This window comes from Pithys albifrons, chromosome 19 (assembly GCF_047495875.1).
Source record: "Pithys albifrons albifrons isolate INPA30051 chromosome 19, PitAlb_v1, whole genome shotgun sequence".
Lineage (NCBI taxonomy): Eukaryota > Metazoa > Chordata > Aves > Passeriformes > Thamnophilidae > Pithys > Pithys albifrons.
The window spans coordinates 11,588,244-11,613,338 of record NC_092476.1 but is presented as its reverse complement, the minus strand read 5'-3'; the positions used below and the strand labels follow the sequence as shown (position 1 = coordinate 11,613,338).

The following is a 25,095-nucleotide window of genomic DNA, read 5'->3' as shown; positions in this document are numbered from 1 at the left end:
CCCTTCCCACCACACCACTCTGGTTTCAGTGACTGTGTGGCCAAAGGAAGGTCAGCACACACATCACCAAAGGTCACATCACTTCAGTTCAACCACAGCCCCAATAACTCAACACAGCCCAGCACAGATTCTGGCTCTTCACTGTGGAACATGGGCAGCAATTTCCCAGGACAAGACAGGAGAATGGTGAGTGTCTTGGTTTATCCAGGCCCCCCAGCTCAAGCCACCACCCACTCCCCTCTTCTCCCCTTGCTCCTCAAAGCAGGGAAAAGGAAAGGGAAACAAAAACTTGAAAGAAGCTGAGTCAAGTCTCTCTCTCTCTCTCTCTCTATATATATATATGTTTATTCTCTAAATGTCTAGAATTATATGTACACAATTTGCACCCACCATAGGGAAAAGGGAGAGGGAAGGGATAAAGGGAAGGGGAAAACAGGGGTGCCAAAGAGACAAAACAAAAAACCAATGGGTACAAACAAAAGCACCCCCACCCACCCACCCACCCACCGAGTAAACCAGTCCAACACCATCCCACGGAGCACTCTCAGAAGGAAGTTGGCCCCTTCTCTCACATGGGGGTCTCACTCATGTCTTCTCCCTGATCTTCTGCATGGCTCTGATAAGGGACTGAGAGCAGCCAAGAGCCCTCTGCACTCCACCCTCACCAGAAACCCAAGAGACCTAAACTCTCTATCTCCTGTCTCTTATTCCATGGGAGGGGAAAGAATGGGTGAGGAACACCCAGGAGAGAAGCCCCTCCCTACTTACATCTGGTTACCAGCAACAAGCCTGGGGCAAACTACCACAGGGACCCTGAGCCACTCTGCTCCATCCTGCTCCAGCTCCCGAGCTGGAGGTGCATTGCAGAGCAACAATCTGTGTCCTTTGGGAGCAAAGCAGAGGGTCATCCTTGGCAACCCCATCCCAAATGGCAGCTTGGATGCCCCCAAAGCTGCTGCCATGTGTTCCAGCCCTGGCAGGTCCCTGGCTCCTGCTGCCCCCACTGTCCCTGCAGCCCTGAGGAGCAGCAGCACCTCCTCTGGCTGTTTGCTGGGGAGATTCTGTGCTCCAGATCTGATTAGCTTCTCATTTTCTCACATATATTTCTACTGGGGATAAATCTAATTTAAACAGTCCTTAATTGTTATGATTTTGTAAACAGTGTCTTAAACACAATAGACACAAAACTCTCGACAAATTGCTGGAGGAGATGTGACAGAATAGGGAATCATTCTCAGATCTTCTGGGATTGCCCCAAATTGAAGCTTCTGGTCTGATGTTAGAAAATTGATGCAAGAATTTCTTTCAGTAATTTATCCCCCAAAGCCCTATTACTGCTGTGGGAAGGAAGATGGCCTGGATTTTGGAGATGAAGAAAGGAGAAAAAAGGAAGAAAAGAAGGAAAGGAAAGAGAGAAAGAAGGAAGAAAAGAAGGAAAGAGAGAAAGAAGGAAGAAAAGAAGGAAAGAAATGAGAGGAGTGAATATAGGGAAGAGAAAGTTGAGAGAGAAAGAAAGAAAGAAAGAAAGAAAGAAAGAAAGAAAGAAAGAAAGAAAGAAAGAAAGAAAGAAAGAAAGAAAGAAAGAAAGAAAGAAAGAAAGAAAGAAAGAAAGAAAGAAAGAAAAAGAAAGAAAGAAAGAAAGAAAGAAAAAGAAAGAAAGAAAGAAAGAAAGAAAGAAAGAAAGAAAGAAAGAAAGAAAGAAAGAAAGAAAGAAAGAAAGAAAGAAAGAAAGAAAGAAAGAAAGAAAGAGAAAGAAGAAAGAAAGAAAGAAAGAAAGAAAGAAAGAAAGAAAGAAAGAAAGAAAGAAAGAAAGAAAGAAAGAAAGAAAGAAAAAGAAAAGAAAGAAAGAAAGAAAGAAAGAAAGAAAGAAAGAAAGAAAGAAAGAAAGAAAGAAAGAAAGAAAGAAAGAAAGAAAGAAAGAAAAGAAAGAAAGAAAAAGGAAAGAAAGAAAGAAAGAAAGATCCATATATATAAGAATCTGATAAAAGTTCACACAAGTACAGCTATAAAACAAATTTCTTCCATCAGAGCAATCCCAGGAAAAACACTTGGCCAAATTAAAGACTTGAATTAATTTGCTGCTGCTGGTGGTTTACCAAGTTTTTTTGAGCTGATTGTCAAATGCAATCAACTGACATAAAAATTACAATCTGGACTTCTTATTAACTATATTATTTGGAAAAGTGCTTGTTATTTATATAGATGTAAAAAGATGTTTCTAAGATCCTCTTTAGGGTAGGCTAATTATATATGCACTAAATATAATGAGATTAAACTTCAGTAGCAGTAAAAAATGAAGCAATAAGCCTTGCAGGAACTGAGCCCAGGCAGTCAACATGGAGTTCTGTCCCTGCGAGTGCTGCACTGCCTCAGTTCTCTTTTGTGCCCCCAGCTTGGTTTTTCCTTCATATTTTAATGTTTTTTAGAGGAAAATCATTTTATATGCTTATTTTGTGTGAAGGCTGAATGTCTAAGCAAGCTAAATTAATGTATCAAAAGATTTAGCTGCACTTCATATGTACAATGCAATGTGCTTAGAGCCTGGAACTCCCTCCCTCCCACCCACCTTTTCCATACAAATCACCACATTTCCCCCAACTGCTGCAGAGTTCCTCCTTTGCAGCTCAGAGCTGCAGCTGGTGTGCAAATAAAGGCTGGGGTTAAGGAAAGCCACTCCAGAATTCTGGGTTTGGTGGGGCTGGACTTGAAGCCTCTCACTGAGGGCAGAATTCAGGCTGAGGTTTCTGAAGGGCTGGAGACACCAAAATTCTGGGTTTGGTGGGGCTGGACTCTGAAGGCTCTCACTGAGGGCAGAATTCAGGCTGAGGTTTCTGAAGGGCTGGAAACACCAAAGTTCTGGTTTCAGTGGGACTGGGCTCTGAAGGCTCTCACTGAGGTCAGAATTCAGGCTGAGGTTTCTGAAGGGCTGGAGACACCAAAATTCTGGTTTCAGTGGGGCTGGACTTGAAGCCTCTCACTGAGGGCAGAATTCAGGCTGAGGTTTCTGAAGGGCTGGAGACACCAAAATTCTGGTTTCAGTGGGACTGGGTTCTGAAGGCTCTCACTGAGGTCAGAATTCAGGCTGAGGTTTCTGAAGGGCTGGAGATACCTCTGTGTTTTGCTTTGAATACTTTGGCAAAATGCCACATGTAAACCAAAGGACAAACCACCCTGTTTTGGGACATTTGGTGTCCTGGAAGTGAATTCAGGGCAGGAACAGTCTGACAGCAGAAAAAAACACAGGATTTTTTTGAGGTGTGAGGTGGTGAAAGTCACAGTGGATCAGTCAGAGCCCTCAACAACAGCAGAATTTCAATGCTGGTCTTACAGCCCGGGGGTTGGCAGAGAACTGGAGAGCCACAGGATGGGTTGGGCTGGGAGGGACCTCAAAGCCCATCCAGTTCCATCCCTTGCCATGGGCAGGGACACCTTCCACCAGCCCAGAGTGCTCCAAGGAGCAGGGACACCTTCCACCAGCCCAGAGTCCTCCAAGGGGCAGGGACACCTTCCACCAGCCCAGGCTGCTCCAAGGGGCAGGGACACCTTCCACCAGCCCAGAGTGCTCCAAGGGGCAGGGACACCTTCCACCAGCCCAGGCTGCTCCAAGGGGCAGGGACACCTTCCACCAGCCCAGAGTGCTCCAAGGGGCAGGGACACCTTCCACCAGCCCAGAGTGCTCCAAGGGGCAGGGACACCTTCCACCAGCCCAGAGTGCTCCAAGGGGCAGGGACAGCTTCCACCAGCCCAGAGTGCTCCAAGGGGCAGGGACACCTTCCACCAGCCCAGGCTGCTCCAAGGGGCAGGGACACCTTCCACCAGCCCAGGCTGCTCCAAGGGGCAGGGACACCTTCCACCAGCCCAGAGTCCTCCAAGGGGCAGGGACACCTTCCACCAGCCCAGGCTGCTCCAAGGGGCAGGGACACCTTCCACCAACCCAGGCTGCTCCAAGGGGCAGGGACACCTTCCACCAGCCCAGAGTGCTCCAATGGGCAGGGACACCTTCCACCAGCCCAGAGTGCTCCAAGGGGCAGGGACACCTTCCACCAGCCCAGGCTGCTCCAAGGGGCAGGGACACCTTCCACCAGCCCAGGCTGCTCCAAGGGGCAGGGACACCTTCCACCAGCCCAGAGTGCTCCAAGGGGCAGGGACACCTTCCACCAGCCCAGAGTGCTCCAAGGGACAGGGACACCTTCCACCAGCCCAGGCTGCTCCAAGGGGCAGGGACACCTTCCACCAGCCCAGAGTGCTCCAAGCCCTGTTCAACCTGCCCTTGGACACCTCCTTTGACTCACATCCCTCTTCCTCTCCACTGGGAGTTGTGCCTCCCTACACAGCACATTTTCCAGGCAGGTTCCACCCTCTGTGCCAGCCTGGCAGGGGCAAAGGGAGCCCTTCTCCTCCCTCTGTGTGCCTGGGCTGCAAAGAGCACTGTGCTAATTAGATGAGAGCAGCTTGACAGGACAGATGACACACAATCCCACCATTAATTAGCAGTTATTCCTTCCTGCATGGGAGAAGTTCAGAGTAATCACAGCACTGCCATGGGCAGAACCTTTGCATGGTAGTTTGTGGCCCAGGAGGGGCACCCCCATGCCAGGGTAGAGCAGAGACCCCTGGGGGTTTAACCCTGGGAACCCTCAGGTGATGTGGGACAGCTCCAGAGGCTGAGGGTGAATCTGCTTTCCCATTTTTTCCTGATTCCCTGTGAGCAGAGGTTGTTCTTATCCCCTGCAATTGGTTTCTCTGTGACATCTGCAAGGAGCAGAACATGAACATCAGGACACCAACCTATGGAAGAGACCTTGACCATCCTCTGCCTTTCTCAGCTGAACAATGTTCCTGATGCTGTGGGTTGTTCCCAGAGCTCTGTTGGGTGGAACAGCTGCCCCACTGCACATCTGGAGCATTCCTGCACATTAAGATCCTGTTATGATTCCCAGAACAGGGGAATGGCTGATCCCTCCCTCACACAAAGATCCTGCTGCAATTCCCGACATCTCAGGGGAAACAAATGGGTTGGAGCATTTTGTTCTGCTCTTGGAAAGGCCTGGCCAGGAGAGGAGGGAGAGAGGGCACTTGGCTTTTCTCCCTCTCCTGCAGAGCCCTGAGCTCCACACCTGCCACAGCTGGGTGTGGGATCTTCTGCTGCCCAGGCCCAGGGTGGAATGAGTTTGGAGACTCAGAGGAATTATACATTATAGAATTCTGGGTGAAGGTACAAGACCTGCAGAGTTCCTGTGGTGTAGGAGAAGGGAGAGACATGTCCAGCCCACAGCAGCTGAGCCCTCACCCTGGCAGGAATTCCAGGTTCCAAGAGCTCACCCTTGACCCACCCAGGCCAGGGAATTCCTGCTGGGTGGGCCAGTCCCTGGGGAGGCTGTGGGAGCTCCTCCAGGCACCGCAGGGATCTCCTGGCTCTTCAGTGTGTTTGGTGCCCTGTCACCCCCAGGCACTGCCCTGCTGGCTCTCTGCTGGCAGAGCAGGACCTTCACTGGGCCAGAAATGAGCTGTGCCCAGGCCAAGGGCAGGGCAGGGCAGGGCATGGCTTGAGCCTCACCCCGATTCCTTCCCTCCTGCCCTGCTCAGAAGGTGTCACTGCACTGTGGGTGCAGAGACAGCAAAGGGACAGAGCTCAGCAATGTGGTGCTCAGGAAAACAGCTCCTGTCCCCCTATAGGTGTGCACAACCCCCAGAAAATGCACCCCCTGTCCTGCCCAGGAGGGGATTCAGTCAAACCTGAGCCCTTGCTGCACCCAGTGTGATGCTTTGGTCTAGGCCTTCCCTGGTAACCAGATGTGTCTAGGGAGGGGCTTGGCAGGTATTCCTCACCCTTTTTTTCCCCTCCTCCCATGGGACAAGAGAGGACATGAGACAGGGAGATAGGAAGTAGTTTTGTTCTTCTGTTCCCAGTGAGGGTTGGGAGCAAGGAGTTTTTGCTGCTCTCAGTCCCTTATGGGAGCCACACAGAAGATCAGAGAGAGGAGTGAGAGGGTGTGGGAGAGGGGGCTGGCTTTCTTCTGAGACTGGTTGGTGGGACTGTATTGTACTGGCTTGCTTGGGGAGTGGGTGGGGGTGTCTGGCACCTGTTTGTTCTGTTTTGTCTCTTTGTTGTCCATTTCCCCCTTCCCTTTTCCCTTTTCCTATTGTGGGTGCAGATTGTGTGCATATAATTATAAACGTTTAGAAATATGCAGATATATCCTGACTTAACTTAGTTTCTTACAAGTTTGGTTTTTTTTCCCCTTTTCCTTCTCCCCATTATGAGGAATGGAGGGAAAGGGAGGAGCAGCTCAGGAGCTGGGAAACCAAAATGAACCTGAGCCACCCAGTCAGCAGGAATTCTGAACACTCTCTGGATGCCTTATTGGAAAGGTCCAGAGATCTTTCCAGGCTCCCCAGGCAATGGCTCAGCAGCAACAGCACACGTGAATATAAGGCACAAAAGAGCCCATGGCCATATGGATACCTCAGGAAAGGAAGGAACTCTGAATCACAGTTATTTGCAATCAGCTCATCCCAGTCACTGTGTACAACTGAATTATTAAGACTCAGGAAGCACAAGAAATCCAAGATCAGGAGTTTATCTGCCTTGATTTTGCCTCTTAAGTACATAAAAAAAGCAAAGCATCTGTCAGGGCCAGAGGGAAGTCGAATTGTTTGAGCACAGAATGTTCCCTTGGGTTATTGAATGCGATGGGAGCCTGATGATGGAGCTGCACTGAAGCTCCTGGGCAGAGACACAGGACAACAGGACTCACCTGGCTCTGCTGGAGCAGCTCAGAACCCAACATGGCATAGATGTGAAGGACAAGCAATACACCAAAAGAGAACAAACTACAATTTCAACCTTACTTAGCCATATTTTCCTTCTTTTTTTTTCCTTTTTTTTTTTTCCTTAGGAATGTGAAAAGGTAAACACAGTAATCAGGCTGAGGAAAGTTTGAGGCTGTCAAGTTCAGGTTTGACAAAACCAGGTTGGGAGCTGACACAGTTTCCCTGTGGCTTTCTGGAGATAGAAAAAGAAACCCCAATAATGTTGCCTCACCACTGAAAGTAACTTGCAGGCTGAGGAGATGCCTCACCCACCCTCTAGAAAGGAGAAACATCACAGGTTTTAGGTGGAACCCCTTTCCAAGGGTTCTCCCACTCCATTTAGCTGCTTGGAAATTCTATACATGGACACAACTCTCAATAAATCAACTCCAGAATAGTCACCAGGATGAAGTTTCAGAATTAAAAACAAATACCAGAACAAAACCAAGTAACAAATACAGACTCAGAGCTGCAAGAAATGTAGATTAAGATGAGATTTGCCAATCTTTTACTGGTTCCCCAGCAGAAGGAAGATTCCAGCTGCAAGCTGGAGGAACAGGTCACATTCCAAGGGCAAAGGTTCAGACAAGAACGTGGACAAGACCAGGACAAGGAAGCAGCAGAAGAGGCAAGAAAGCAAGAGAGGATCTGAGGGGTCATTCAGAGGGTGGTCTGACTGCACAGAGACCGGGTTGGGTGGCTCTGGGTTTGGATGGGCCAGGGAGCTGCAGGGCATTGGGCTACTTTGGGGATGGAGGGGGGTCACTGTCCACACTCAGCTGCTGCTCTGGGGCCAAGGAAACCCAAAGGAGGGGGGAGAGGGGGCACAGGAGGCAGAAGGGGGCTGGGACAGGGCCGAGCAGAGAGGGGTAAGGTTTCTGGCCATGGAGGAAGCAAAGAAACCTCTCCAAACTGGGATGACATGAAGGAAACAAAGTGGAGAACATCTCTGAGGAATGTCTGAACTCTTGAAACTGCTCCAGAATGACATGGGGCACCCCCAGGTTGTTGGGTTGAGAGGGCTGGAGAGAGAGGTGCCAGTGAGTGCTGAGCCATGTTTCATTGGATGGGAAAATCATGTTTGCAGAGCTCAGCAAGGGCACTGCCAGAAGCTTCTCACCTGTGAAGCTGTTTGGGTACAAAGGCCAAGCCCTGAAAGCCTTGGGAAAATTCTGGAGGGGCTGCTGTGCCCCTTTAGAGGGACAACCAGGCAGGTTCTCTGGTGAGAGGCTGCCCCAGACATCTCCTGAGGGGTCACCTGGGGGTTGTGGGGACAGGGCAGTGCTGGTCTACGCTGTGGTGGGTGCAGGGACATGAAAGGTGCTCTGGGTTCTGTAAGTCTCTGGGTCAGAGAAATCTCATGTTTCAACAATAAAATAGAGGGGTTTGGAAGAGTGTGAGAACAAGCACTGCAACTGGTTTGGGAAGAGACACTCCTGTTTATGGAGCTGGGCAGGGGCAGCCCTGGATCCCTTCATGGTCTCTGTCTGCCCTGCTTGGGACAAACTGGAGTGATGCTGTGCAGTGAGTCAGAGGCCTCAGCAGGTTGTTCCAACCAGACCTCTGCAAGCAGGGCCTGGACAACCTGGATTTAGCCATGACCCCACACTCTGGGCACGTATTGTTATGCCAAACCCACATCAGCTTAGGAGCTCATTCCCTGTCCTTCAAACATCCCTCACACAGGGGCACAAGCAGCACTGAAAGTCCAAAGCTTGGCTGGCAGGATGGACTTTCCTCTGATTATCATCTCTCCTGTTTTGGGTGGTTCAATCTGACACCACCGTGCTGATGTGGAAGGGAGGAAGGGGCATCAGACAGGGGGAACACGGGGCTGGGAGACACAACTGGAAAAGCCTGGGCCATATTTCACTGTGCACACTGTTTACAAATATGGTCCTATATTTAATGTTAATGGAAAGCATCAGCCATGCAGCATTGCCAGAGGAACATTCCTATTAACATTAAACATACTTTGACACCAGTAGACAATACTGGTTGGCAGAGGAAAGTTACAGCGTGTGTAATTTTGCTCTTTGGTGTCTCTTACCATGTGTAGGGGTCTGGGTGGCACTGTCTAGTATCAGGTGATTGTAATTTTGTTCTTGGTCATCTGAAATTCATAGAAAAAAAATCCTTTTAAGAACCAGCTTAGCAAACCCAGTGATCTGCAGATGATAATTACAGCTCAGCATTCCCAGGAAATCTCAGTGTGATTAAAGAAAGGAGAAGAAAATGCTTGAGGAAGCAGAAGATTCTGTGATAGAGCTCACTTAAAATTCCAGATGCAAGAAGAACATGATAATGGGAATCTGCTCCCCTTCTGCTGAGCCTGCAAATGAAGGTTATGTGCAAAGGTGAGAAACATGTCCAGGCAGGAGCAGAGCAGAACTGCTGCACCCACATGGGCTCCTGGGCTGCTGGAACCTCCCAGCCCCTGCTCTGCTGCTCCACTTCCATCCAGAGCAGACTTGGAGCTTTGGAGCCCTGGAGACCTGGAGCTTTGGAGGTTTCCAGGACTTCATCCCCAACCCCCCAAAGCCCAGACTGTCCCACTGTGACCACACCCACAAGAACAGTGTCCTGTGTCAGAGCAGACAGAAACCAAATCAGTGGCCTTGTTAATGCAGGAAACTGAATTAAATTCCAGTTTCAGCTGCTCATGGACTGTGGATCTCCCTCCCCAGGAAGGGAGAGCCCTCCAAGGCTGACACACTCGGGACTAATTGCTGCAAATTAGGCCACACAGTCGGTGGCAGAGTGGCTGCCAGACCTGGGGCTGGTGACTGCCCTGAGGGGGTGGAAAACAGCTTTGCCTTTCTCACCGTAATAAAATCACTACAAAAGTGACTCCTGAGAAACTTTCCTGACCTTTAGTTTCCACACAGGCCTCCAACAAGGCATGAACTCTTTGTTCATGTCTTTACAACAGGGGTGGAACTGTAGCAATGTGGGGGGAAAGGAGATTTCTAGAAATACTTCATGCCATAATGTCCCTCTAAAGAGTGGACCACTCTCATGTGTCCCCTGCTATTCCCATAACCCTGTCACTGATATTACCCTTCCTCCCAAGACCTCTTTCCCTGGCTCTTTCTCACTGCTTTTCACACCAATTGCTTCTTTCCTGTCTTCCAGGGCCATGGAGAAAATCCCTCCTGTTTCTGCCACAGCTCTTTAGAACAACACTGTTGCCGTGGTCCCTTAAATTTACTCTTCAGGCTGAAGTCCTTTATTTTATCTTTCCTTATAAACCTTATTTTGCCTTTGATTATTGTCATTTTAGTGCTCTCTGAGTGACCTGGATCCTCCTCAGGTCTGGGACATGTTTCTGAGGGAGACCTTATCAACACAGGGTGGATTCCCTGGATTCTTCCAGGAGAACTTCTCTTGTTCACATCAACTTGTGATGGTTTTCTTTTCCTGGTTCATGCAAAGTCTGTGATCCTTTATGAGTCCTTATTGCTTTTCCAAGGAACTGTCCAATTGTTCTTCAACACACAAGAGGCTTTTTGGCATTCCTGTTTCAACCCAATGCAGCTCATTTTTCTCCATTTAATCAAATTATTTTCAGGCTATTTCTCCAACTTGTCAGAAACATTTTAAATTCTTATCCCATCCTCTCATAGACTTATGGTCATCCAAGCTTCCTATCACCTGCAAATTTAATAAGCAAACTTCTTTCCAACCAGTAACAAGCAGACTAAGTTCAGAACCACATCAGTTCCTCTTTGGTTCCCCTCTCTGGTCACTCATCTACCCCAGAGAGTTCATTAACAACAGGTTTCTCAATTTAATCTCACATTACTTTCCTAGAAACTGCTGGAAACCTTGCTAAGGTCATGATATTTAATAGAAGTTATTCCTCCCTGGCCACAAAATATAGCAATAAACCCCAAAAATAGGATTAACTTGACGTGATTTGTTTCTCAGAAGTCCTGGTTTGCCTCACTGAAACTCTGCTCTGTGTCCTGCCAGGATTCCAATCAGAGCTTATTTATTCAGGTAACAACAGCCTGGACATCTCTGCTGGGGTCCTGCTCCAGCTGGGAAACACAAACAGCTGGAAATGCCCAAAGGATTCCACCCCAAAGCATGGACAAACCTTCAGAGAAGCCCAGGTCCACATGGGCACCTTGAGTGCCCTTGGATGGGTGGCCCACAGGTGCCCTCAGCTGGAGTTTTCCTTTGAATCCTCCACTGTTGGTTCTTTTTGCAAGGAAAGATGCTACAGGAACAAGTTTTGTGCCTTTGCTTCAGTTTGTCTTCCTCCTTATGGTCCAACTTCACCACGATGTGCAAACTGGACCAGAAGATTGGTGGGACAAATAAAAACTGGGGATTTCTGGAATCCCTGGGACTGCCCAGAGAATCAGAATCACAGATATCCTGGTTCAGCAACCAGGACCACTGTGTGGGTGTGCCCAAAGCTGTGCATTCCAAACCCTCTGGGCCATTGCCCAGCAACTGTTCCCAAGGGCCCATTGGCAGCAGCTGCCCAGGGCACAGCTGAGCCCTCAGGCTGGGAGCTGGCTGGGAAAGAAGCCTGGCAGAGGAGCTGGGAGAACTGCCCTGCAGGGACTCCTTGGCACCTCCACACCCACCTGAGGGCTCAGCTCTGCCCATGGGCCAGCAACCATTCCAAAATCCCCCCTGACTGCCAGAGTCAGATCCCCCAGTGTGGAACTCCCTGCCCTGGGGGAGGCACTGGGGGCTCCCTCCTGCACCTGAGGGAAGAGAATCTTGGGCTTTGGGGACTTGGGGAACCACTCACTGGATCCAGAGGAAGATCAGACCCTGGACAGGAGGAGCCCACCACTCTCCACCAGACTGTGCCATCATCTGCACCAACAGGTTTGTCACCTCCTTTTCCTTTGGACTCGAGGGAACCACGTGGGGCTCAGCACAGGGGCCACCAAACCCCCCTGTGTTTGTGCCCCAGGGGGCTGGGTTAGACTGCTGGGGTTGGGGGTTAAACCCAATTTCTCTTTGTGCCATTGCATTTATTGTAATATTGTTATCAAATTGTGACTCTGACTCATAATCTCTTTTGTGTTGGGTTTGTTTCTCCTGCTGCTTCACCTTTAAACCAACACACCAGAATATGCCGAGTGTGAAGAACCCCCAGAGGTCACTAAGTCCAACTCCCAGGTCCATTTTCAGAGATGTGGGGGCAGATGGGTTAATTTTCCTCTACTTTCCACCAATCATGGCATCGATTCTTGCTCATTAATCCCTGCATCAGTTTTTAACTCTTCCTGGAGTTCAACCAGACCTTTTCAGTAAAGCAATTTTAAAAGACTGTGTGTGATGGTCAATCTGAGCCTTTTTTAGAAATAACTGCAGTAATTCTGGTCTTTGTTCCTAAACCTCTACTATACTTTAGGCCTTATCTGACTCATCTGCTTTCAACTTCTATTAGATCTTTTATATTTTTTTTTTGAGGGGACTAAAACCCCAATTTATTTCTACAAAATGCTTTTTCATAGAGATATTTCTAGGTCGTGAGGCTTGTCAGTCACGGCTTTACCATTCTCTTAGATAATCCAAATATTCTGTGCCTCTGGAAAGCTGTGGGAGAGAGGTCTGGGCTGGGATCCACATCATCACATTTGATCCATGGCATTTTCAAGCAGAAACGTGTCTCAAACATTCCTCTCAGAATGGTGTTCAGTCACTTTGGCTGTCCCTGGGGCTGCCAGACCAGCTCTGGGGAGCCTCCCCTGTGCAGAACCCTGAGGGTCTGGGTGGCAGAGGCAGCTGGTTGGCACAGTGCAGGTCGGGGGTCAGTGCCCTGAGAACAACCATTTCTCTTACAGCTGCTTTTGTGCTGTCAGGTCCATGAAATCACAGAACCACTAAGGCTGGAGGCACCTCTGGAGACCTTCTAGTCCAAGCCTTGCTCAAAGCAGCTGCAGTGGGTTGTCCAGAACTGTTTTCATCAGGGTTTGGACTATCTCCAAGGATAGTCTGGAGAAAAGGAGGCTCAGGGAGGACCTTTTCACTCTCCCCAACTCCCTGCCAGAAGGGGAGAGCCGGGTCGGGTCGGGCTCTGCTCCAGGGCACAGGGACAGGAGGAGAGGGCATGACCTTGGGTTGTGTCAGGGGAGGTTTACATTGGATAGTATGGAAAATTCCTTCCTGGAAAGGCTGGTAAAGCTTTGGAACAGGCTGCCTTTGGAAGTGGTGGAGTCCCATCCCTGGAAGTGTTCAAGAAACCTGTGGATGTGACACTTGAGGACACGTTTAATGGTGACCATGGTGGTGGTGGGCTGGTGGTTGGACTTGGTGATCTTAAAGGTCTTTTCCAGCCTTCACGATGCTGTGATTGTGTGACTCTAAGGATGGAGATTCCATATCCTCTCTACAAATGCTTTTCCAGTGTTCCATTACAAGTAAGGAAGTTTTTCCTTATGTTTTAGTGAAATTGCCTTAAAATTGTATTACAGCTTGTGCTCATTCCCTCTTCACAGGATCACAGAGTTACAGAATGTGCTGAGCTGGAAGGGACCCCCAGGGATCATCCAGTCCAACCCTCAGCCCTGCACAGGCCCATCCCCAAGAGTCACCCCCTGTGCCCCAGAGCATCACCCAAACCCTCCTGCAGCTCTGGCAGCCTTGGGGCTGTGCCCACTGCCCTGGGGAGCCTGCTCAGTGCCCACCACCCTCTGGGGGAAGAACCTTTTGCTGAGATCCAACCTGACCCTGCCCTGGCACAGCTCCAGCCATTCCCTGGGTGCTGTCCCTGCCCTGGCACAGCTCCAGCCATTCCCTGAGTGCTGTCCCTGCCCTGGCACAGCTCCAGCCATTCCCTGGGTGCTGTCCCTGCCCTGACACAGCTCCAGCCATTCCCTGGGTGCTGTCCCTGATCCCTGGCACAGCTCCAGCCATTCCCTGGGTGCTGTCCCTGCCCTGACACAGCTCCAGCCATTCCCTGGGTGCTGTCCCTGGTCCCTGGCACAGCTCCAGCCATTCCCTGGGTGCTGTCCCTGCCCTGACACAGCTCCAGCCATTCCCTGGGTGCTGTCCCTGGTCCCCACAGAGCAGAGCTCAGGGCCTGCCCCTCCTCTGCCCCTGCCCAGGAAGTTGTCCCTGCACTGAGGTCTCCCCTCAGTCTCCTCTTGTGCAGCTGAACACACCAAGTGTCCTCACATGCTGCTCCACAATGGATGTCTCTGCCCTGGCACTGGGCACCACTGGGAAGGGACTGGCTCCATCTTCTTTACTCAGTCATCAGTTAATTACATTCATTAATGAGATCCCACTGAGCCTTCCCTTCTCTGGGCTGAGGAGACCCAGCTCTCAGCTGCCTCCCCCACTCTCCAGTCCCTTCAACACCTTCCCTGCCCTTTGCTGGCCCTGCTCCAGTTTGCCCATCGCTCTGCTGTACTGGGGAGCCCATCGCTGCTCCGAGCAACGCAGGTGTTTCCCCCAGTGCTGCCAGCGGGGAGCGATCACGTCCCTGCCCTGCTGGCCGCATTCCCGGGGTGCTCTCCAAGGTGCTGGTGGCCTCCTTTGCCCCAAGGGCGCATTGCTCCCTCACCTTCCGCTCGGCGCCCGACATCAGTGATTTTACCCATCATTTATTCCCTTATTTATAAGTTATTAGATCTATTTTGGAGGTTGCAAACCAGGGAGTGAGCAATGAGCCTGTTGTGTTCTTTGATGACCTCTCCTCGACATTTGCAGCTGGTAAGTTCATTGGCCATGACTAAACTGCTCCACAGACACTTCTCCCCTTAAAGCCTTGGCAAGTGATGGATTTCCCCGGGAGGGTTCCATCCTTGCACGTGCTGTTGTAGCATCCTGTGGTTCCTGCTCCAGTCCCTCTGGGTTCCACACAGACCTAGGGCTGCAGTCACACTAAGGAGGGCAAGGACTTCCAACCTGGCAGCAGCAAAGCTGATTTACAAAGCAAACTGCAGGAAACATCCAAACACCCAAGTTCTTTGTGCTCTTCTCAACTGCTGTTGGTCCCACACTACAGGAGATGCCTGTAAGAGGTGCCCCAGAGATGGAGTCACTTGTGGTGTGAAAAGCAACCATGTAGAACAGGAACAGACAGAACTGGAACACATTCATTGTTCCAGAAGGGGAACAACAGAGGTTTCTCTCTCCTGCAAACACACAGTGCTCAGTGAGTCACTTGTCCCACAACCTCCCTCTGGGGTGAAACTGTGTCTTCACTGAGGACAATCACACCTGCATGAGCAGGAACCATCACCTTCTGATTCTGAGCAGCTTTCCATCTCACCACAAATATCTTCCCTTCCTTTCCTCTCCCCTCTATAAAACTCAGGTGTTTTGAAGCTACTGCTTAGGAAGTGGCAGCCAAAGCAGTCAGAACCTGAAATCGTTGGCATTTTGATGTGGCTGAGCTAATCAAGCCTCTGAATGCAGCACCAGCCTTCGTTTACCACTCCTGTAGCACTTTGTAAACACTTTCAAAGCAATAAAATGCTTCTAAATGGCTGCTGAGCCTTCCGACACCTCTTCAGGTTAACAAGAAAATGCTGTTAATTGTGAAGTGCCAGTTAGGCAGAAGCTTCTCTATTGTGGAGACAAAGACCTGAGTTCAAAGCTATTTGCCAGGAAACTCCATCAGGGAAATAAAGAATTCATGGGGCTCTGAATTGCCAGACCACAACAGGACATTTCTGAAGCAGCAGGAGGAGAGGTCAGAAAAAATAACCAGCAGAAAGAATGAGATGTTTTACTGGGAGAAGGAAACCAGTGCTCGCAGCTCCTTCCCAAGCAGGGGGAGACACGTGGACAAAGGGCTTCTAATGGCTTTAGTTTCTTCTTCCAGAGGAAATGTGGTCACATGGAAAGGACAGGACAAAATGCTGCACCCCACAGAATCATGTCTGAGTTCTGTAACCATTGCTCTGGGAGGTACAACTTCCACCCGTGTGGGGAAGGGGAGCCTGTGATGGGGCACTGGGGAGGAAGGGGAGATGCTGTTGGAGGGAGCAGAAGTCTTGGGTACTGGAAAATACCAAGGGAGAAGTGTCTGCCTGGGTGGCCTCAGGGCCCTGCTGGGGTGGCCCTTCTGCTGCAGCTCCAAACCTGTCTGAGCTCTCCAGAACTCTCAGTGCTCCTGGGTGGGATGCAGTGAGGACCTGACCCAGCTCAGGGTGCAGTGACACCAACCCCAGTGTGTGCTGGGGCTGAGAAAGCCGGGCAGTCCCACCCCCACCTGCCCGTGGCCCTGCCCATGTCCCTGCCAGGGCAATTGTCCCACAAGCCCTGGGGACGTGGCTCAGCTGAAGGTTCAACATGCACAGTGCCCTCAGCCAGAGCAGTCCTCAGTGCTGCTCTCCACCCTGCACCCACTTCTGCTGGTGACAGGGACATCCTGAACCCTGAAAAGGAGATATCTTCCAACTTCAGCACCAAGGAAAGCAGATGAGTCCTTACAGCACCAGGAAGCTCTTGCTCTCTCTGTTCTAACACTGCCTCACATTTATCTGTGTCTCTCCATGGGGGTGCCACTCTGGTGGCTGGAGATGACACTCAGGGGGCTGGAGGTGGCACTCAGGTGGCCGGAGGTGGTACTGGGATGGCCTGGCAGCCCAGCTTGGTGAGGGCAGGTGTCTGCAGCAAGGAGAGCTGGTTTCTGCTGTGCCTGGAGTGAGGGCACAGGCAGCTGTGTGGGAGAGGTTCATGTGATCTCCTAAACTTCCCCAAGATCTTCTCTCCTTAGAGTGCCTGTTGACAGTGCCCAACCTGTGTTTGAAGATGGGGGTAGGGATCCCTCTGTTAATTCTTTATGAGGATTCACATATGGGTTTGAAAAGAATCATAGAATCTCCTGAACTGAAAGGAGCCTACAGGGATCAGCGAGTCCAGCTCCTGGCCCTGACCAAGACACCCCAACAATCCCACCCTGTGCCCCAGAGGATCATGCAAACATCACAGCCTTGGTGCTGTGCCCACTGCCCTGGGGCAGAGCTGATGTTGTCCCACAGCTGCCCAGGCTGTGTGTGGGGCTGTGCTGGAGCAGTGTTGGCCACACTGGGGTGGGGCAGAGCTGATGTTGCCCCACAGCTGCCCAGGCTGTGTGTGGGGCTGTGCTGGAGCAGTGCTGGCCACACTGGGGTGGGGCAGAGCTGATGTTGCCCCACAGCTGCCCAGGCTGTGTGTGGGGCTGTGCTGGAGCAGTGCTGGCCACACTGGGGTGGGGCAGAGCTGATGTTGCCCCACAGCTGCCCAGGCTGTGTGTGGGGCTGTGCTGGAGCAGTGCTGGCCACACTGGGGTGGGGCAGAGCTGATGTTGCCCCACAGCTGCCCAGGCTGTGTGTGGGGCTGTGCTGGAGCAGTGCTGGCCACACTGGGGTGGGGCAGTCCCTGCTCCTCACAGGGCCCTGCCAGCACCAGGCTGGGGGCACACAGGTGGGAGAGGTGACCCCAACTGCCCCCAGGGCTGTCCCAGCCCAGATGGGATCCTGCTGAGCACACGGGGCTGGGGAAGGAGGAGGGGAACGCTCAGGTTGGTGCTGTTTGCCTTCCTCAGGCACCACTGGGTGGGAGGGGGCTCTGCTGTCCTGGGGGTGTGGAGCCCACGGGAAATGGGGAAAGAATTCCTTGTTTTTGCCCTTGCAGTGTGACTTCTGCTTTCCCTGTTAAACTGTCTGTCTCTCAACCCATGGCTTTCCTCTCTTTCACCCCCAGTTCTCTGCCCATCCCACCCTTGGGCAGTGAGTGAGTGGCTGTGGGGCTGAGTCACATCTGGGGTTAAACCACCACAACCATGACCTGCATTGTCTGCACCAAGGAACCGATAAAGGAAACTTTAAATAACCCCTAAAGAGCCCTCATTGCACTTCCTATCCGGGGCATCCTCTTAAGACAGGACCTTTTTGCATAAACTTAACCTTTCCTTTGGTACTTGCTTTTAGTTTCCTCCAGAGGCTACTTTTTTCAGTCTCAGAGATTTCAAATGTGAATATTGTTAATAAAAACTAGATTTATTGTGTTCTGTAATGGAAAAAATATTAAGTGTCAGAATACAGAAAGAAAACACTGTATTTTCCAGCCTGTCTTTCCTAATAAAATTCCTTATAAAAACTGCAAAGCAAGGACATTTTTAATATGTGGCAATTGCATTAGAGATCTATGATCATTCTGACAGTCAAGCAATATTTTACATTAATTTCACAGTATTTAATAAAGTATTTGGAACTGCTATGAAATCTGTAGTCAACAGGACAAAAGAAATGGCCTAAGAGGAACAATCAGCCTATTCAAAGGCTGCCCAGGGCAGGGGTGGAATCACCACCCCTGGAGGGGTTTAAAAGACATGTGGATGTGGCCCTTGGGGACTTGGGTTAGTGATTGGACTCAAAGATCTCCTTTTCCAACCTAAAATGTTCTATGAAAAACAATTCCTTGCCTTCTGTGCCTCTGGTCTTGCCAATAACCTCAGCATTTTTCTCCTTTTCAGCTTCTTCCCCAGCTGAGATTTTCAGAGGAGAATGTAACAAGTGGTTTGGTTTTTTTGATGACAAGATACCCCTTTGGCACCTGCATTAATGAAGAGAAAATCCCTGGCCAGGCCTCGTCTTCGAAGCACTTTTGGCTTCAGGAACAGAAGGAAATGCAGATCCCAAAGGGAGGAGGAAAACAGCAAAAGCTGCTGATGAGAATGGAAACACTTTCAGCACAAAGCTGCTCATTTGTCACCCTCCTGCCCCCTCTGGCATTTTCTGTTCACAATTTGCAGCCCAGAGGGAAACCCTTGAGCAAATGACCTTAAGCTGCTGCCAGGGTGGTCAAGCACAGCTGAGCAGGTGCCTGGGGAGGGGCAGGAATGGGCCCTTTGCCATGAATTTAGAGGAGAGAGTGGCCAAAGCAGCCCAGGGACTGGGGGAGGTGACACCACAGTCCCATCCTGAGGCAGGTGATGAGCACAGGAAGATTTAGCCTAATAGATCATTAAATCCCAGCTGTCTTTCATGTACTCCGGCCAAGAACTAATTACTTCATCCTTCTGGGCTGTGAATGTGCTGCTTGCAGAGCGTTCCTGCACCTGTCTGGCATCCCCAGGCACACTGACCCCCAAGGATGGGCGGCAGCAGGGGGCAAACGTGACAAACCCAAGAGCAGAGCCGCTGCGGAGTCAGCATGTCAGTCACTGGAGGGGCTGCAAGTGCCGGATTAAAGGCTGGCCCCAACCTCTTGATTTGATATTCATTATGTCAGGGCTTTGTTCTCCCTTTCCAACCTATTTTTCAACTGTAATCCTGTGAGTCATTCATTGAACAGGATGCTCAGGGAATAAGGCAGCTATTCAAGAGTTATTTTAATCCTCATTAAGCGGTGAACGGCCCTGTTCTCCAGTACCCCCCTCCAGCCCCACCTGCGCTGATGAGGCAACCGTGAGTTGCCGTCAGGGCTTCGCTGTGGAACCACCAGCCTGAAACCAGCACCAGCCTCCCACCCCTGCGCTGAGCGGGGGCTGCCAGCCCAGGCTTAACTGAGCCCCAGAGCAGGTTTAACTGAGCCCCGGAGCAGGTTTAACTGAGCCATGGAACTGGATTAACTGAGCCCCGGAGCAGGTTTAACTGAGCCCCAGAGCAGGTTTAACTGAGCCATGGAACTGGTTTAACTGAGCCCCAGGGCAGGTTTAACTGAGCCATGGAACTGGTTTAACTGAGCCACACAGCTGCTTTAACTGAGCCCTGGAGCAGGTTTAGCTGAGCCACAGAGCAGGTTTAACTGAGCCATGGAACTGGATTAACTGAGCCACACAGCTGCTTTAACTGAGCCCTGGAGCAGGTTTAGCTGAGCCACAGAGCAGGTTTAACTGAGCCATGGAACTGGATTAACTGAGCCCCGGAGCAGGTTTAACTGAGCCCCGGAGCAGGTTTAACTGAGCCCCAGGGCAGGTTTAACTGAGCCCCAGAGCAGGTTTAACTGAGCCATGGAACTGGATTAACTGAGCCCCGGAGCAGGTTTAACTGAGCCACACAGCTGCTTTAACTGAGCCCCGGAGCAGGTTTAACTGAGCCCCGGAGCAGGTTTAACTGAGCCCCGGAGCAGGTTTAGCTAAGCCACGGAGCAGGTTTAGCTGAGCCCCAGGGCAGGTTTAACTCAGCCTCAGAGAAGGTTTAACTGAGCCATGGAACTGGATTAACTGAGCCACACAGCTGCTTTAACTGAGCCCCGGAGCAGGTTTAGCTAAGCCACGGAGCAGGTTTAGCTGAGCCCCAGAGCAGGTTTAGCTGAGCCCCAGAGCAGGTTTAACTGAGCCCCGGAGCAGGTTTAACTGAGCCGCACAGCTGCTTTAGCTGAGCCCCAGAGCAGGTTTAGCTAAGCCACGGAGCAGGTTTAGCTGAGCCCCAGAGCAGGTTTAACTGAGCCATGGAACTGGTTTAACTGAGCCACACAGCTGCTTTAACTGAGCCCCGGAGCAGGTTTAACTGAGCTGTAGAGCAGGTTTAACTGAGCCACGGAGCAGGCTTAACTGAGCCACATAGCAGCTTTGTCCTGAGCCACAGAGCAGGTTTATCTGAGCCATGGAGCAGGTTTAACTGAGCCACAGAGCAGGTTTATCTGAGCCATGGAGCACGTTTATCCTGAGCTACAGCACAGGTTTACCTGAGCCACGGAGCAGGTTTATTCTGAGCTACAGAACAGGTTTAACTGAGCCATGGAGCAGGTTTATCTGAGCCACGGATCAGGTGTAACTGAGCCACAGAGCACGTTTATCCTGAGCTACAGAACAGGCTTAACTGAGCCATGGAGCAGGTTTATCTGAGCCACGGATCAGGTGTAACTGAGCCACGGATCAGGTGTAACTGAGCCACGGAGCACGTTTATCCTGAGCTACAGAACAGGTTTAACTGAGCCATGGAGCAGGTGTACCTGCACCTGGAAGGTTTGATTCCTTTTGAGGAACAGCCCTGGAATGCTCAGGTCAGACTTTTCATATCATACAGGGGATTTTTAATAGGGTTTTGCAAGCATAAATCAGCTGCTAATTAATGAGCCTCCTTTTGTGGGGGAGGTAAGGCAGGTGTGGCTGGTCCTGGTTTACGTGTTGAGAACACAGTGAAGGGAAGTGAGTTGTTTCCCAGCAGCTGCACAGCCACAGGAGGAGGGTTGGGAACGCTCCCCCAAGCCAGGGCAGCCCCAGGACTGTCACTCTCCATCAGCAGCCACAGCAGTGAGAGCACAACCTGCCTGAGCAGGGAAGGGGCTGGAGCAGCAGGAACAGCTGAGGGAGCTGGGGGGGCTCAGCCTGGAGAAAAGGAGGCTCAGGGGGGACCTTCTGGCTCTGCAATCCCTGTCTGGAGGGGGGAGCCGGGGTGGGAGGGGTGTCAGGCTCTGCTCCAGAAACAGGAACAGGAAGAGAGGGAATGGCTTCGAGTTACACAAGGGGAGGTTTAGATTGGATATTCTGAAAAATTGCTTCACACAAAACATGGCCAGGCCTTGGCACAGGCTGCCCAGGTCAGTGGTGGAGTCACCACCACTGGAAGGGTTCAAAAAATCTGTGGATGTGGCACTTGAGGACTTGGTTTAGTGCTGAACATGGTGGTGGTTCTGATGTTTGGACTTGAGCCATAGCATAGAAACAGCTGGGTTGGAAGAGAGCTCTGAGATCAACAAGTCCAACCCTTGATGCAACACCAGTGTGATTATTGGGTCATCAAGACCTCTGAGATCATCAAGATCTTGGTGATCTTAGAAGCCTTTTCCAAAGTTATTGGTTCCAGGATTCTGATTTTATGGCTGTGGCAGCTTGTTGGAGCTCAACATTTTGGAAAATCCTGCTGTGGGTGTTTCAAACTTGGGCAGCAAGAAACCCAAGTGACTTTGGAATGGTCTGATGAACTCAGCTTCCTGCAGGGCTGTTGCCCAGGCATCACCCACAGCAGAGCCTCCCAGGGTACCTCAGTGCCCTCCCTCCTGCCTGCCCTGCTGGTGCCTCCTGGCAGCCCCCGGGGGCACCCAGAGCTGGCTGGGGGCACCCAGATCTGGCTGGGGGTTGTGTTTCCCTGGCACAGCGTGGGCAGGTGCTGCTCCTCACACCTGGAGGCTCCTCAGAGGGGTTTGCTCTGAGGGTTTGGCTGCAGGAACTCCTTGGCAGTGCCAAGGCAGGAGTCATGTTCACCTGAACACCAGTCAAGTGCTTCCCCTGCCACCTCCTGGAGCTGTCACTTCGTGCCTCATGCTCCTCATGTCTTGGGACTGTTCCAAGACCGTTGGCTGCTCTGTCCAGGCTCAAGGCAGGTCTTTTGTTGTAACTAAAGGGTGTGTGAGTCAATATCCCACAGGAAACTTCAACTCCATCACTTGCTACATTGTGAACTCTTGTTTTTCCATTTTGTGTTATGTTCATTCCTCATTTTAAGGCTATGGAAGAGAAAGGCTTAAATGAACTCTAAGAAAACAAGGAGGTGGATCATAGAATATGCTGAGCTGGAAGGAACCCACAGAAATCATCGAGTGCAACTCCAGGTCCTGCACAGACACCCCAGCAATCCCACCCTGTGTCCCAGAGCATCATCCAAACCCTCCTGCAGCTCTGGCAGCCTTGGGGCTGTGCCCACTGCCCTGGGGAGCCTGCTCAGTGCCCACCACCCTCTGGGGGAAGAGCCTTTCCCTGAGATCCAACCTGACCCTGCCCTGGCACAGCTTCATAATGTCCAATGGAAAATACTTTGCTGGAAAGGGCACTGATGTTCTGGAGGTCATGTCTGATCACCTCAGGAAATCACCATGGCCCACTGAGCTGTGCCAAATGTTGGGTGGGAAATAATCCTCCTCCCTCAAACATCTGAGTAGACGTGGGTGGAGGGAGGAGGACGTTCTCGTACAACAGGGCTCCAAGTTCACTCACAGCAATCTGTCTCTGTGTTGAAAGCCTCCACAAACTCACACAAACTCATTCACAGTGGATTCTCTTCCTCCCACACAGCCCTTACATCCACCATGGACCATGTAAACCAGGCCCACTCACGAGCTCCCTACACACCAACATATGTCTCCTTCCCAGCACATTCCTGGAGCTCCTCCCTGCCTCTTCCCAACTGCCAAACTGCCAAAGCAAACTGTGGGCAAGAGCTTGGCATGAGGGGAATACAACTCGTGTTTTCCAGCAACTACAGCTACAAAGGGCACTTACAGAAAAGCAAAGCTATGAGAAAAATATTTCCCCATCTTGGCTAAAATGGTGTTTTTAAGAACAGCAACACTGTGAAGATAAAGGTCACCCAGAGCTCCAAATATCTCTCTCCAAGGAAACTGATACTTCTGGAGCACCTTTGGAAAGGCTCTTTGCTTGATGAAGAAATGGTTTTTCCTCCACATGGATGGTGGAGTACAAGGTGTCTCCCAAGGGCAGCTTTTCCCACTTTTCCCAGAGTGTGGTTCAGCAGCAGGAGGGGCTGGAAAAGAGACATATCCTGGGCATTCCCAGCAGTGCCTCTGCTGTTGAGAGCAGTGACCACAGGGACCCTCGCTGCCCCAGGTGGGGACTTCTGGGCTCCCCTTTGAGCTGAGTTTAACATCTCCCCATAGCACTTGGTGTTTTATTGTCTCTGATGCTCTTTGATTTTAATTAACATATTTCTGCCCTTTCTGCCCTGTGTTCCAGCACAAATCAGGAAGAAAAATTGGTGAAAGTACTAGAAAAAATCCAGGTGAGTAGAAAAAACAAGGAATTTCTTTCTGGGAGAGATAGTTCTGCAGGGCTGGTGGCAAATCTCAGGGGAGAAACAGAGCTGGTGTTGACAGTCAGTGCCTGAGATCCCTCCTGTGTTTGAGAACTTCACACGGACTTTGGAAACACAAAGTAATTGGATAAATATGGACTGGTTTGCTCCAAAATCAAACAGCTGAGCAGGCTGCATGACTAACATTAGCCAGCACTGCACAAACAGCAGCTGGGGCAGCAGCCCTGCATCCCAACCTTTGGGAACACGTTGGAAAGGCACAGATCACAGGGAAAACATATGGTCAGGAGGGAACAAAGCGTGTCCTTTAAAGGGCATTGCTGAAGATGAAGTTGATTTGAGAAGGTATAAATAGTCTGGGCTTCTAAAGCAGGATTAGTTAATGCAGTCTCTCGTGGAACACAGCCAGCTCTTGCACATTGTGAGGGGAGACAGAATTATGCAAATGCTTTGGAAAGTAACACAGGGTCCTTTTTAACCCCCTGGTATTGGGAGGAGGGAGAAGGGAACACAAAGCCTTTCCTCTGGTTTTCCCTCTTCCATGAGAAGAAAGTACAAAACCTAAGGATGAAATCACTGGGAGAAGGGCTCTCTATTGGGGTTGGACTGGAGATCCACTGGGAGAGCAGAAGTCCAAGCCTGTCCTGGTTCAGCCACCAGGACCACTGTGTGGGTGTGCCCAAAGCTGTGCATTCCAAACCCTCTGGGCCATTGCCCAGCAACTGTTCCCAATGGCCCATTGGCAGCAGCTGCCCAGGGCACAGCTGAGCCCTCAGGCTGGGAGCTGGCTGGGAAAGAAGCCTGGCAGAGGAGCTGGGAGAACTGCCCTGCAGGGACTCCTTGGCACCTCCACACCCACCTGAGGGCTCAGCTCTGCCCATGGGCCAGCAACCATTCCAAAATCCCCCCTGACTGCCAGAGTCAGATCCCCCAGTGTGGAACTCCCTGCCCTGGGGGAGGCACTGGGGGCTCCCACCCAAACCTGAGGGGAGACAATCGGCCTTTGGGGACTGGGGAATCACTCGTTGGATCCAGAGGAGGATCAGACCCTGGCCAGGAGGAGCCCACCACTCTCCACCAGACTGTGCCATCATCTGCACCAACAGGTTTTTCACCTCCTTTTCCTTTGGACTCGGAGGAACCACGTGGGGCTCAGCACAGGGGCCACCAAACCCCCCTGTGTTTGTGCCCCAGGGGGTTGGGTTAGACTGCTGGGGTTGGGGGTTAAACCCAATTTCTCTTTGTGCCATTGCATTTATTGTAATACTGTTATCAAATTGTAACTCTGACTCATAATCTTGTGTTGGGTTCATTTCTCCTGCCACTTTACCTTTAAACCAGCACATGGCCCCTCTTCCCTGCTGGCCCTCAGGGAACACCAGGACCTGGCTCTCCATTTTTTTCATGCTGAGAAGACACAGGAATAAGCAGAAAGCCCAAACCCTTGCTACACTCCAAGTAAAATTCACAGGAAAAACAACCCAATTCGAAGTGCCATGGAACAATATGGCACAGAATGGTCTGTCCTGTCCCCCAGGGCACTGCAGGAGGGTGCCCAGAGTCCCCAGAGAGGAGGGTGGGCTGCCCAGAGCAGAGCCCA

General features: G+C 51.0%; 1 protein-coding gene across 1 annotated transcript in view; it reads right to left on the bottom strand.

Annotated features, from left to right (window-relative positions):
* Nucleotides 1-25,095, bottom strand: part of SHISA6 (shisa family member 6) — a 323,659-nt gene that overhangs the window by 20,228 nt on the left and 278,336 nt on the right. Inside the window, 1 exon segment of the mRNA XM_071573776.1 lies at nt 8,864-8,926. Within this exon segment, the coding sequence (XP_071429877.1) occupies nt 8,864-8,926 (63 nt within the window).